This window comes from Coffea arabica, chromosome 7e (genome assembly GCF_036785885.1).
Source record: "Coffea arabica cultivar ET-39 chromosome 7e, Coffea Arabica ET-39 HiFi, whole genome shotgun sequence".
NCBI lineage: Eukaryota > Viridiplantae > Streptophyta > Magnoliopsida > Gentianales > Rubiaceae > Coffea > Coffea arabica.
In genome coordinates this window covers 44,031,859-44,046,340 of record NC_092323.1, presented here as the reverse complement: position 1 = coordinate 44,046,340, position 14,482 = coordinate 44,031,859, and the positions used below count along the sequence as shown (strand labels likewise).

The 14,482-nt window shown below is 33.9% G+C and overlaps 1 protein-coding gene across 1 annotated transcript; it reads right to left on the bottom strand.

Annotated features, from left to right (window-relative positions):
* Positions 1 to 1,233: 1,233 nt before the first annotated feature.
* Positions 1,234 to 4,054, bottom strand: LOC113701608 (F-box/kelch-repeat protein At3g06240-like). The gene is made up of 2 exons (XM_027222355.2): positions 2,676 to 4,054; positions 1,234 to 1,522 (listed from the first exon to the last, which is right to left on the bottom strand). Exon 1 carries the CDS (start codon positions 3,942 to 3,944, stop codon positions 2,685 to 2,687), a length of 1,260 nt encoding a protein of 419 aa, XP_027078156.1. The 5' UTR covers positions 3,945 to 4,054; the 3' UTR covers positions 1,234 to 1,522; positions 2,676 to 2,684.
* Positions 4,055 to 14,482: the final 10,428 nt, after the last annotated feature.

Below are 14,482 nucleotides of genomic sequence, written 5' to 3'. Positions count from 1 at the left end.
GATCAAAAATCACTGTTCATAACCCAACTCTCTCTTTTATATAGTTAGATAATGTGGAAGTTGAAAGCCATTATTAGCAGGAGCTACTAGAACGTGAAATCTTGCATCATTCTTCTTTCTACTGGCCTGTTATGGTCGAATATGTATCTCATTTCCTGCATATCCTTTAAAGAAAATATATGATTCAATCATAATTGGACCTATCAATTGGATTTTATGAGCTAAGTTTTGGCATGTCCGAGCTCACCTCACATTGGAAGGGAAAAAAATCATGAGTCCTCCAAACTAAGCTGATATTTGGCATTTGAGTTTTTTGCCAAGTTTGTCTGCTACAAGTTTTTTAAAAACTTTAGCTACAGTAACCTCAAAAAACTTTTCAAAGTTTTTAAACTATACACTTCAAAATATTCAAAAATTTACACACTTCAAAAATTTTTTAAAAAACTTCTACAGTAAGCTACAGTAAAATTTTAGACAAACACCCAAACAATTCACTTGCCAAACGGGGCGGCTCAAAAATTAATTATTGGGAGATGCTGGTTGACAAAGAGAAGGATGAAAACAAACCTTGGAAGCTATTCTACTCATTCAGATTCTTACCAAGAATTTGCCATCTCAAGGCATTATTATTTATGTTTAAGAGGAAACTGGAGCTTTTGTTGGTTGATTTGTTCACGTTCAAAAATATTTTGGTGAAAGAATCTTGCTAGTTTGTTTCGATTTGCCATTTGAATGGCCTGATTTTTCACTTGAGATTGTATCGTGTCCCTTTATATCATGCCAAGACTGTAGGCTCTAGTTATGGCTTAATTGCAGGTGGCATTTACATTAATTCTAGCAGCATCTCCAGGACGAGAGCCCAAATATTACTTAAAGATGCATAAGTTTTTCCCCATAAGCAAAAGACACACCACTAAATTTAAGAAGGCCTACATTTTCTTGGCCAAAAAATATAAGACTGAAAATACACCATGATAGAAACACGAATGGCTTGCTAATATTTCAAACCAGTTAATAAGTTCTTGGTAGATAACCATCCACTTGAATTACATTCATAGAAGTAAACCCTCTTCACCTGCAGTCATATTTACTCAAATATTCATCATCCAACTTGAACTTTTTCAAAGTATTCTTTACCTTCGATTTGATCACACAAAACCATTTCCATCACTGCACCATCATTCCAAACCACAGCAATATATACAACACTCCATAGTACTTTACAGCAAAATGTAGCATGTAGTAAGTAGCTGCTTATATAAAACTACCGAGGTTTTATCACGGTTAAGCATTAGAACAACTACTGCATAATAGTCCCTGACTAAGCTGAACAAAATGTGACAGGGTCACAACTCCAAAAGTAGTAGCGCAATCAGAAAACACCTATAACAACTAAGACAAAAAGAGAGACTGTGTCCGATGCACCCCATGTTTGACTAGAACCATCCATATGGAATTTCATGATTAATGCTAATCTTCCCTGCTTCCTTTCACTTATTCCATCCCGTTGAGATATCCAGTCCTGAAAAAGAACATGACTTTCAGTTTTAGCATATCTGGAAGCGGAAATAACCAAATGATGACAAGAATAACAGTAAAACGTATGCGTGCTTCAAGCCCCTAAGCTTTAGCAGCAGAACAAGCCATGTGAGAAACATTTCTATAGTAAACCACCTGTACCAATTTTAATGCTCGAAAAATTCGAAGTAGATAATTCATTTATTTGAGAACATAAGAATAAAAATCAAGAATAACGCTGAAAGCCACAAGAACAACTCAGAGAAACCAAACCACCCTTGCTTGCCATAAAAAAGTCTCCAATCATCAAGACAATATTAAAATTATCTAATAATATTCTCAAATATCTAATAATGATCTGAGATGTAATAAGTAATAATATCAAAGATCAAGCATATGGCTGCCATACAAAAGAAGAACCCCAAGAATCCTAGAGAGTCCAAACCTTCTTTGCCGAGTAAACCAACAATACTAGCTTTAGGAGTAAGAACAAACAGTTTGAAGTAGATGATCAATATTATCAACAGAAGAGAAATGAATAGTTTTACCTAGATATCTTGCAACACTGTTTCCTATTTTGTTTCAGTTACCCTTGAACCAAAAAGAAGGGGGAGATTCAATCCCATGTAATATACCATCCCAGACAATTATTTGTCCATCTTCAATAAAGGGGAAATGCCCCCTGCAGATTCCTTTGATGAAAATTCAAGCATCATAACTAGATGCTTCTAAAAGTCATTGTGGGCAGATTTTCATAAAGAAAAGTATAGTCATGTCATTATGCATCTCATATGCAAGTGCAAATAATGCGGCTAATGTTTTCTCCCCTGTACCTTTAAACCATAATTCACCATGTCTCTTTCATTCGAGTCTAATATTCTTATCATTTTCGTTTCAAAAGCATTGTTCTGCTGCATACAATCACGGAAACATAATGCTGCATGGTATTCTACACAAATTAGTACCAAAGAGCAGATTATAAATAGTACAACAGCTAAGAATAAAGTGATGCCATACTTTTTCAAGCACATTTAACCACCAAGAAGAACAAATACTACCAAATTCTCTTCAAGAAGTCAACTTCATAGTCGCAAAAATAAGGGAAAATTGTGTTAACTAGAACATGTGAGGCAAATATCAAGAAACACCACCGTCACCTATGCTTTTTAGTTGATAACCAAATCTTCCATCTTGATACAGAACTTATCTTTGTCCTGTTCCTTCACCTTCTCCATCCCCTTCAGAGAAACCAAGCTCTCTGTGTAGCTAAATGCCTCATAGGAGGTTTTCATGGCTTCAGCAATCCGGAACTCCTTGATCGCATTAGTCACAGGATCATACAAAAACAGCGTTCCTTCTGGAGTCTCTGCCAAAATCACGCCATCTTTAGAGCATTGCATATGCCTCTCCATTTTCAGTCCAATTGGACCATGGCAAGATTTCGTGTCCCAACGTCCCTTGCCTTCATCATAAACCACAACATCAACAAAATCATCCCTCTCTCTAGTAGGAGAGTACACAAGTATAGCAAGACTACCCTTCCACTCCACAAATCTCCCCCCTTTAGTGCAATCCATATTATAATCCGGCACAGGAACATGCCTAAAAACCTCGTTTTCCACATCATACCACAGCATAACTTCACGAAACATTTTCACCGGATCATAGATAATTGCAGTCCAATAAGGCCTTCCTTTTACAATAACATTGTTCCTAGTTGGAGTAATTGAAAACTGAAAACTAAGGCGAACCCTTTTCCAAGAGTCCAAGTTAGCAGAGTAAACCTCAGCATAAGCCCTCAAGAAATTCTTCGGACTATATCCATCAGGCTTCAAGCACGTAATCATCACAATCTTATAGTCATCGTTCCTTTCATCATAACATAACCCGAGTGAAATTCTGTCTATGTTTTCGTCGATTACTCCCTCAGGTTGCCTAATGCCTTTCGAGAGATTCAAAGCAGGGTTCCAGAGGACAATCATCTGGGCAAAAGGAGGACAGCTGAGGCAAACTAGCCCATTTACACAGCCCACCAAGTCCATTTCTTTGAAGATTACAGGAAAAGGGTTGACAAGATTTATGGGTTGTTCAGCAGTGGAATTGATGTTCAACAGGGACATATTATGGTAGTAAACCTCGTCAATGCTGTGGATGATAAGGGAGTGATTTTGGGGGTTCTTGGTGGTCTGCTCTCGGTGCATCTTGACGAACTTTGGGGTGGACAAGAGTTTCAGCCATGGCTTGCAAACGCACTTGAATCGCTGGATGGTTTTCACGGGAAGGCGGGTGAGAATGCAGAGCAACAGGTCTTCGGGTAACTTGCAGTCGGACATGGCTCCTGAAACGACGTTGTTAGTCGGTGGTGGAGTGTCTGGTTTAGTGGGTTTGTGAGTGCTGTTTCGTCGGCCCTTTCTCTTCGGCGGCATCTCGATCGGTCGGAGGCAAATGACGGGAATGGATGGTGGGATTCTGGCGAGGGTAGGGATATGTCTGGGGACTAGAGAGGGCTGGGCTTGTAGCCTTTTTTCGCTGCTGTTATAGGCTTATAGGCTGAATAGAAGCAGAGAAAACGAAGTGTAACTAATTAATTCGGTTGGATCCGCTTCGCAGTGAGAAAGCGGTTGCTTTTTCATTTTTGCCCCATTTTTTCAGTTTCATTATGAGCGGGCACGTTCTAGCGTACTTTTTTTTTTTTTGTTTTGTGAATCCTGACCTTATTTAAAGTATCTTGTATTATCCTAATCTAAGGGAGAAATTCAACTGGGTCTAAGGAGATAAATAGAGACTAAACTATCACTGAACCAAACAAGTGCACTACACATTCATCTGAATTTTTTAAAAGGTCAGCAAATAGGGATAGCAATGGGGATGGGCGCCGGCGAGCACCCGCCCTGCAGGGGCCATTGGGGGGGGGGTGGGGCGGAGCCCTGCCACCCGTTTGAAGAAAAAAGATATATATATATGTGTGTGTACATAATTATATATATAATGATATTATCAATTATACTACTAATTATACATGTCTATTAATAAAAGTTATTAATTATTTATACTAAATTTATTAATACATTTCTAAAAAATAACACAATAATAATTTAGTATTTGTATTTGTATCAAAATTCAAAGTGAAAACTTAATTATTTTAATTATATTTGTTTTATCATATTAGATTGTATTCAAATAACTTTTGTTTAATTATTTTTATGAGTTTCAATTGTGAAATTACAATGAATAATAATTTGGTGATATGTTGATATTTTAGTACTTGATTATTTGTTCAAATTTAATTATAATGAAATTATATAATAACATTTTTTTTAACCCCACAGGTGCCTTCATGGGGAAAGCAGGATGGGACGGGGCGAGGGGCGGGGGGAATTAATAGTCCCTCCCCCCCCCCCCCCCCGCCCCATTGCCACCCCTACCAACAAACAGGTGAACCCTTGCCTCCCATCCCACCAAGTCTTAAATGGCTTAGTAGTAGCTACCAACCCAAAGGCTAATGGTTGCACGTTCTAGCTTACTTGAGAAAGTGGATGGTTGTGATTCTCTGGGGTTAGGGGTAGGCAAAAATACCTATCAGCCAAAATACCTACTATATCCGATTTGATCGGCTCCTAAAAATAGGATACCCGATCCATATTATTTGATTGAATAAAAAATGAGTTAGATACTCGCTTATACACTGAGCGAGCCAAGGTCAAAAGATTGAGAACTCGCGAATGCTCTATATATATATATATATATAACTGAATAAATTCATTGAGTATTGCACTACAAAAACAAATATGAGAGATTATAATTTGTTTACAAAATTTCATTTATAAAGGTCATGATCATATATTTCTTAAGAAAGAGTTTAATTAAAATGGAATATATATTTTTATTAAAAGGCACTACTTGTATCAAATTTTCATTGATTTTAAATTCTTTTAATTTAAAATTTTTTTCTTGTACTCTCTTTGCCTGTTTGTTTCTTCGTAGGAAACCTTTTTCAAAAAAGAAAAAATCATTGTTGAGCCTTAAATATGTAAAATATAAAATTAAATTACTATAACTCATTTTTTAAAAAAAATTAAATGATGAACGCGGTGAGCATCTATTGATCCAACCCTCTCTCAACAACTATCCGATAATCGGGTGCCCACCGATAGGTGAGGACAGGTGAGGGTCAGAAAGTGGTTGACCCGCAAGGTGTGAGTTGAGTCAGTCAAATGGTGCATGAGACGATACCCGATTCGTGTCCACCCCTATGTAAGGTTGCAAAACAAATCCATGCGTGAGCAGTCAAATCTCAATTCAAACTCGGTCAACATCGAATTCGAGTCGACCAAATCGACCTATCAAACGGAATTATTTTAATAGTGAAATTATATATATATATATCTCTAATATTTTAATTATTTATTAAGAACAATGACTATTGCATTCATTTTTTAAAAAATAAAATAATTATTTTTTTAAAACTCGAGTAGGTTCAAATTCAAACTCGACTAGACTCGAATTTGAGATTAAACTCAAACTTGAGTTTTACATCAAAGGCCTGTCGAGTTCGAGTTTGAATTCGATGTTGGTGAAATTCAGTCGAGATTCGGTTTAATTAAGCTAAAACTTGACTTAATTCTACTGGTTTACAACCCAAGTTGTGAGTAGGTTAGTGGACACGTGGATAGTTATCACGGTTTTTTATTAGAAAAATTCTTAGTGTTTGATTTATGTGCTAAATTGATCCTTAATGAGTCAATTTTAAGCACATATAATCCCAAAATTTTTTAAGGATATTTAGGACAATTGACGTAAATTCAACGATAATTAACAATCAAGCTACTAAATAATTGAATGGCACTTAGTCCCGACATAGCACGTAGCTCTTTGTACTTCCTTACACACCGCTGGTTCCAAACTCGCCTTGTGCAGAGACGATGGGACCAAGTGTCTTTTCGTTATGGATTTAGATCGATCCAGGAGGCCGGACTCTTTGCAATTATTGGAGCACGTGCAACATAAAGTTGGTGATTAGCTAGTGCTGAGTTGAAATTTGAGCACCGTAAAGTTGATGGCTTAAATTGGCTTGATTTAAAAATAAATGGATAGAACTGACTACGAAACAAAACTTTCAATGAATTACAAACTGTGTTATTTTATTACATGTTGCCTCACTGCATTAGTATACACATCGTAAGGTGCAATTTAGAATGGCAATTATAGAGGCCCTAAATCTACCACATTGTGCTATTTAGAAATATACAAGGTCTAAGTTTGAACTAGCGCTCAAAAGAAGAAAGAAAATTATTTGCAGTAGTTCTTTGCAAGAAAAATTAGGTTTGTTAATTATTACTTTTTTTCACTAACCTAAAAAGTTGAAAAATTATAAACACTCCAAAAACTACCCAACATCCAAAGGTTCATTACCAATACATATTGGTTTCTAAATGGATTCAATTTAGTTTTGAGTAAGTAGTATATGCTTTTAATTTCATTACCAAAACGTAGTCTTCTATTCATCTAGATTTGACTTTTGGAAACAAAAAAAAATTGGGGGCAAGTATTAACATTATATGGTAGTATATATGATGAAAAAATTGTTTGAGATATTGCTTTCTAAATTATATGTATATGGTTGTCATGCTTCTCAAAGTGCTTTTAAATTACTTTTTTGAAATGTTTTGTTATTGCAAGGGGCTATTTTAATTTGTTTATGTCATCTGCTTTTAGCTTGTCATTAGGTCAATAAGTCCTTCATATATTTTCATTTGCTTTTACAGCAACCTTTTAAATTTTTTAAAAGGAAAATCGTTCAAAATGTCATTCACAATTCGTAAAATGACTTTTTTCGTCATTCACTTTTAAAAGTGTAATTTTACGTCCCTTTCAAATTCACATTAGTTAAATTTGGTCTCAACCTAGATTTTTGACTAGTTTTTTATCGGAATTCATCACGTGTCTTGCATATGATCAATTTTTAAGGGCAAAATTATTAAATCAAAATTTATATAATCCATCTATAGTCCCTTACATTTAACAAAATGAATTATTTCGTCCCTAACATTTGATAAAATAAAATTTTTCATCCCTCATTGACTATGTGTACGAATAGTTTTTTTTTTTTAAATCTATGTATATATCTATTTGAATTTACTTGAACAGTATGAATAGTATGTAATATATCTCTATTTGATTTCACCTAAACAGACTAATTATAGTTGTACATATGCTATTCAATAGATATATACATGGGTTTAAATCTAACAATTTTGTTTTAAGCCCATCCATATATATATATATATATATATATATATATATATATATATATATTTGATTTCACCATGTGAATCTATTCAATATTTGTAGCCTTTTCTATTTTGGTAATAATTCATTTATTGAGTTGTCTAATAAGGCCATCTAACTAATCAGTCCTAATTCGAATTTTATAGTCATGCTAACAAATTGCAGTTTAAATCTGAAATTTTTACTCACTACCTTTAATATTAACATTTGAATTTCTTGCCTTGTGATTATTTTAAATTTTGAAAGTGTCAATCACTTACTTCTTTTTGTCATACTTTTCCTTTGTTTATTTTTTTGCCTAAATTTAATTCGATATAAACACTTGATAATATTTAGGATTAAATGTCTTCTTTGTTTTTAATTTTCGAGTAAAAGGAAATGAACATGAGTGAAAAACTAACAAAATTTTTAAATCCCCATATATATCTATTTTAATTTTACCTGAATAGTATGTTTAGACGAAATCAAATAGAGATATATTACATGCTATTCGTATTATTCAAGTGAAATCAAATAGATATATACATGAGTTTTTAAAAAAAAGTTATTCATACACATGATCAATGAGGATGAAAAATTTTATTTTGTAAAATATGATAGATAAAAAAATTCATTTTGTAAAACGTCAGAGACGAAACAATTCATTTTGTGAAATGTAAGAGACAAAAAAAATTATTTTGTGAAATATGAGGGACTATGGATCGGATTATGTAAATTTTGATTTGATAATTTTGCCCTTAAAAAATGATCACGTGCAAGATACGCGGTGAATTCCGATCAAAAACTAGTCGAAAATCTAGATAGGGATCAAATTTGACCAATGTGAATTTGTAAGGGACGTAAAAGTACACTTTTAAAAGTGAGGGATGAAAAAAATCATTTTGCAAAATGTGAAGGACGTTTTGAACGATTTTCTCTTTCTTAAAAGCAAAAAATTTTGTAGAGTCTACCAAAAAGTATATTTACCTATGGTTTTTTTCTATAATCACATATTATAAAAGTCAAAATCACCCTCAATGCATAGTTTTATTGAAAAACATTTTAGTTTGAGTAAACGTCTAAAAGTTTCTTATGTCACAAATGTAATTGAAATGAATATAATATCAAACAATATTTGAATCTAATATGACGAAACCAATGACAGATTGTAGATATGATAACCATGCATGTTGTAGAAGTGACAAAGCATAAGAACAGAATTTTCAAATTTTTGTTTTACTCTTTACCTAAATTAGATATATCATCTGATGCTACTCAACTTACAAACATTTGATAATATATAGAGGTGTCAAAATGGATGATTCGGACGGCTTTGGACTGGTCATAAATGGATAATAGGTATAATTGGGTCAACCCATTTAAACTAATTTAATAAATTGGTCAAAATGAGTCAACCAATTTATACCCATTTAATAAATGGGTATGGTATACCCAATTACCCATTTATGACTCACTTGAAACTCTACTCATTTTTTTTATTTTTTGCATATTGTTTGACAAGAAATAATTACATTTTATTATTATTAGATTGGTAGGAAATTCAAATTTATCTGCTTAACACCCACTAAAACTTGAATTTAAATGTATAATTATTTTTAAATAGGTATAAATTGATAAGTCGAGTCAACTCATTACCCATCAATTAAATGGATTTACTTGGATACCCATTTAGCCCGTTCAAAATTCATTACATATCCAAATCCACTTATCAGTAGACGGATTTGGACGGACCAACATAATTAAGTTAGGTTGTAGTTGACATCTCTAATAATATAATAAACTTAAGCCACAAGAAAACGGCATGTAAGTGCTAAACATATTAGGAAAGGCTTATACGTTTGATAAGCTTGTAGTGCTTCACAACCCCATCTAAACACTCTCTTAATCAGATCCAATCTCTCCATGTAAAGATGAGCTGTTTGTATCTCCACTTTTCTCTGGCAAATATCGATTCTTCGACACAACCTAACCTCTCGTTCAATGGTTTCTTTGCCTTGGAACCACTATGTCGTCTAGGAATTCAACTGGTCATGGAACATTGTGGTTGCTATCCATTATGATTATCTCTAGCATTTTTTTTTCAATCCAAATCATGATGGTACTCCCTTTTTTATGCAAATATATCCTTTTATTCAAATAAGGAAATAGGAGTTACAAAATTTTCAACAAGAAAACCAAATCATTACCGCTACTTAGCCTATCGTCATCTTCCTAATAGAAGGCATGCCTAGCCTAGCTAGTCGGATTTCTCCGTGTGTCAACTTTTGAATCACACTTACATGATCATAAATAAGGATAAGATGTTGATGATGAGAAGCACCCACATTAGCCAAAATGTCAGCAACTCTATTAGCCTCTCTGTAGTAATGTGAGAACCTCGTCGTGTCCTGAGCCAAATTCTAAATCTGCCCTACCTCCCTTCAAATCTGCCATAGACACTGAAGGCACCTTTGAAGAATCCCAACCAAGATCAATGAATCAGATTGTATATTCACATTTGTAAAGCCCTTCTAAGCACACACTCGAAGACTAGTTAACAGGGCCAACACTTCTACAAGCAAGCTAGATGTTTCTCCAAAGAAAGTCGATAAAGCAAGTAGAGGCAGCCCTGATGAATCACGTAAAATCCCACCACTGCCATTCACTCCTGGGTTGCACTTGGAACACCCATCCGTATTCAGCGTTAACATCCCAACCTCCTTCGCCTTCCAACGAACAAACTTAAAACCAAAAACACTTATCGGTTGAGCTGACCATTCATACAGCTGAGGAAACGTTTGCAACCCAAGCCTCTCATTAAAGTGGATTTCGACCACTGACTTAACCTCTAAAATAATGGCTTGACAAATACTTGCAGTTCGCAAGTGGATCCCTTCACAGTACACTTTATTCCTAACCCTCCAAATCTGCCAACAAATAAAACTTGGAAGAGCTGAAAAAATAAATCACCTTTTTTCTGTTCTAGGTGAAAAAACCCACCAAGCCACTACCTGAGCCTGCAATGATGATCTTGAATATGTTAACCCACACATACTACCGAAGTAATTCCAAACGTCCTTCGCAACCTGAACCTTCTATCTATAAATTTTTGTTTATTAAATGGATGTCAAAACAGTCTTTTTAAATGGTGATTTAAAAAAGAGATTTATATGGTCTAACCTAAGGGATATTGTTTTTAGACAAGAAAATAAAGTTTATAAATTGATTAAATTTTTTTGATCTAAAACAAGCTCCTAAATAGTGGCATGTGAAATGTAATCAAGTTTTGGTAAGTGACAGATTTTCACTTGTAGAAATGGATGAATGTGTATATACTAAAGTTGTAAGTAGTCAGTTTGTGATAATTAGTTTATATGTGGATGACGTGATTATATTTAGTACTAGTTTAGATATAGTAAAAGTATTAAATATCTTTTGTCTTCTAATTTTGAAATGAAAGATTTCAGTAAAGAAAATATGATATTGGGTGTTAAAATCATAAGGAGACAGGATGATATTATGTCGTTATAAGATACTATGTAGAGAGACTTCTTACGAAGTTTAAAAATTTTTAATGTAACACCTGTGAGCACTCCTCATACTAACACTCAAATGAAACAAGAATCAAAGTGACCTAGTTGCTCAATCTAAATATGCTCAAATCATTGGGAGTCTGAAGCATTTAATGAATTTTACATGATTTTATATAGCGTATGCTATATGTAGACTGAGTAGATATACTCAAAATCCCAATCATGGGAATTGGTCTACTTTAGTTAGACTAATAAAATACTTGAGAGGTACTATGAACTATGGTATCCTGTATAGTGGATTTCTCACTGTATTAGAGGGTCACAATAATGCCAATTGGATCACCAATTCGAATGAGACAAAATTCACTAATAGTTATGTATTCACTCTTGGTGGTGGTGCAATAACATGGAAATCAGGCAGAGAAATGATCATTGATAGATCAACTAGGGAATTAGAGTTCGTAACTTTGGAGTTGACTAGTTCTAAGGCTGATTGGTTAAGAAATTTGTTATCTAATATTCCTTTTGTGAGACCCCGAAATTTTACTTGTCTTTATAACTTTATTTGAACCCTTAGATTCTTGGTTGTTTTAATGGTTGAATGTGAGGCAAGGGAGTGAATTTTGTTAAGAAAAGTTTCATAATCTCAAGTTGTGGAAAATCTAGAAATTTTCGCAGGAGGCTCTGGGCAGTTTTGGGAAATTGGCTATAACTTCATGTAGAAAAATCGGAATTGAGTTCCGTTTGTTGCGTTTGAAACTAGACTCATAGGGCTTCCTACGATGTAAAATTCAGAGTTTGATTCAATCTCTATAAATTCTAAAAAATTGGCAAAGTTGACTGAAAATTCTGCCATGCACAAGTAAATATAGGAATGTTGTACTAGTTTATGGCTCAATTTGGACCAACTTATGAACTGAATCTCTTTGAGATGTCTTCTAAAGATTATTAGAATTTGAAGTCTAGTTTTTAACATGTCAAGTTGTATGGATTTTTGATATTTATAACTCAAGTTATGAGTTTTCTAAAGGAATGGCATAAGTTAGGATTTTTTGTGCATACTAGGGTTTTTGGTGTGTTTTTGGTGCGTTTTGGTAGTGTGATCACTTGGTGAGGTGTGTGTACTAAATTTGGTGGATAAGAGAAAGTAATAGGTAAGAAAAAGTATATGATTAGAAGTATTAATAATAAGTGAGTGAATCATAAGTTAAAACACTAGTACGGGCGCGTTAAGGAAAATTGGTTTGAACCGACGTATATCGTTTGCTACCGATTGAATACACCACTTGAACACTACTTTATTACCTTAATCTCCTTGTTATTAATTGAGCAAAATCAGCCCTAAATATCTTCTTATACCAGCGGAAATTTTGGACTCAAAAACAAGAGAGAAAAGAAAAAAATTTGACCTCAAATCAAAGTGTGACACTTGTTGGAAATTTAGTAAACTTTGACCAAACCAATTTCCTATCTTCTTATCTTTCTTCTTGGCTGATTTTTCTTCATTTCTTCCTGGTCTTGGCCGTGAGTTTAGGAGAGAAAAGAGAGGAAGAAAGCTTCCCATTTCCAACCTTGAATCCATCCTTGTTTGAGTGAAATCAACCAAACTAAACCGATTAAACTTCTCTTTTGGTGTTTGGAAAGCTTTGTGTGGTGAAATTTTTGGAAGAGAGGGGTTTAGTTTTCACTTACAAGCAGCTTTTGGAAGGTATGAGGATTGCCTTACCTTTTCTCTTACTTAATCTTGTTAAAATTGGGATAGAAGCTTATATTCTTGGTTTACTAGGTTAAGTATTTAGTTTTGAATGATCTAGTGGAATGTTTAGCTAGGGTTTACATTTTTCAGCCTTGATTATGGTTGTTTACCTAGTAATTGATGGTATTGAGTTGTAATTGATGGTTTTGATGATATAGTACTTGATAGTATTGAGTTAGGATATGAAAGTTTAGAGTAAGAGTGAATTTCCAGCATTCATAGTGAATCTGCCCTATTTTTGCACTGCATATTCGTCCATGATAAAGGCTAAATTAGTTCTTATTCAAAACATGAAAGTTATAGGGAATTGAGTTAACTATCTACCTGTAAAATTTTAGCTCAATCGGAGTACTATAGTGTATGAAATGACTAAAATACCACTGACTGCCCAAATGCCTAGTTTAACCGACAGTTTTCTGTTTTCTCTGAGATTTCGATTTTTGACCTCGAAAATGCAAGAACTGGGTGTCGATGTCTTCATAGGAAACTTAGGTCTCTGTCTTACCTTCAAAACCCCTCAAAATTTACTCCAATCCAATAAGTATAACTTCAGTTGTGATCAAAACAGCGGAAGATGTCAAACCTGTTACTTAGCCATTCGTCTTTAAAACTAGTTTCAGCTTTGGTCTTGGGGGTTTCATTGTTAGAATTGATTTGTAATTGGATGATATTGAGCCTAGTTGAAGAGCTATTGTGTTAAACTTACTTATATGTTGACGGGTTTTTACTTTAAGTGCAAGTTTAATTCCGAATTTACACCCGTTGGACTGCAAGTATACAGGTCGCAATTGTAGTACGAGATGTGTATCGGGTCGATCCCACGAGGAGCAATTTAAAACAATTATTAGATACTAATTTACTCTATTATTTAGACTCACAATTAATTTGAGCAGAAACTTCAGATTTTAATTCAACTACAAAAATTCTTAAATAGATAAATGCAATTTCACAATAGGAGTAGAATTCACTAAATATTAAGATCTAGGGATGTAGATTCCACTTATGACACAAAAGATCTAAAATGAATTAATTCAACACTTGTTACTGCTCTTGTTTAACCAAGGATTCATTTCCAGAAATACCAAAATCACATTCTCATGATAATAATGGGTTAAAACAGATTAGTTTGTCCTAATCTCTTGGTAAATACTAAATCTGTTCTTATTCACACATGAAATGCAGATTTCATCCACTTGAATGTATTTCTATTCTCATGAATATACAACTCAAGTTCTACTTATGTCATTCCATTATTTTTACCATTTCTCAATGAGTAAAAACAACTATAAACCTGCTATTGGTGATCAAGCAACAACAAGTAATCCAACATACACAAGTAGATAAGTTAATACAAGACATAACAGGCATGAATAACAATCACTTCATATCATTTGGCCATAAGCTTCAT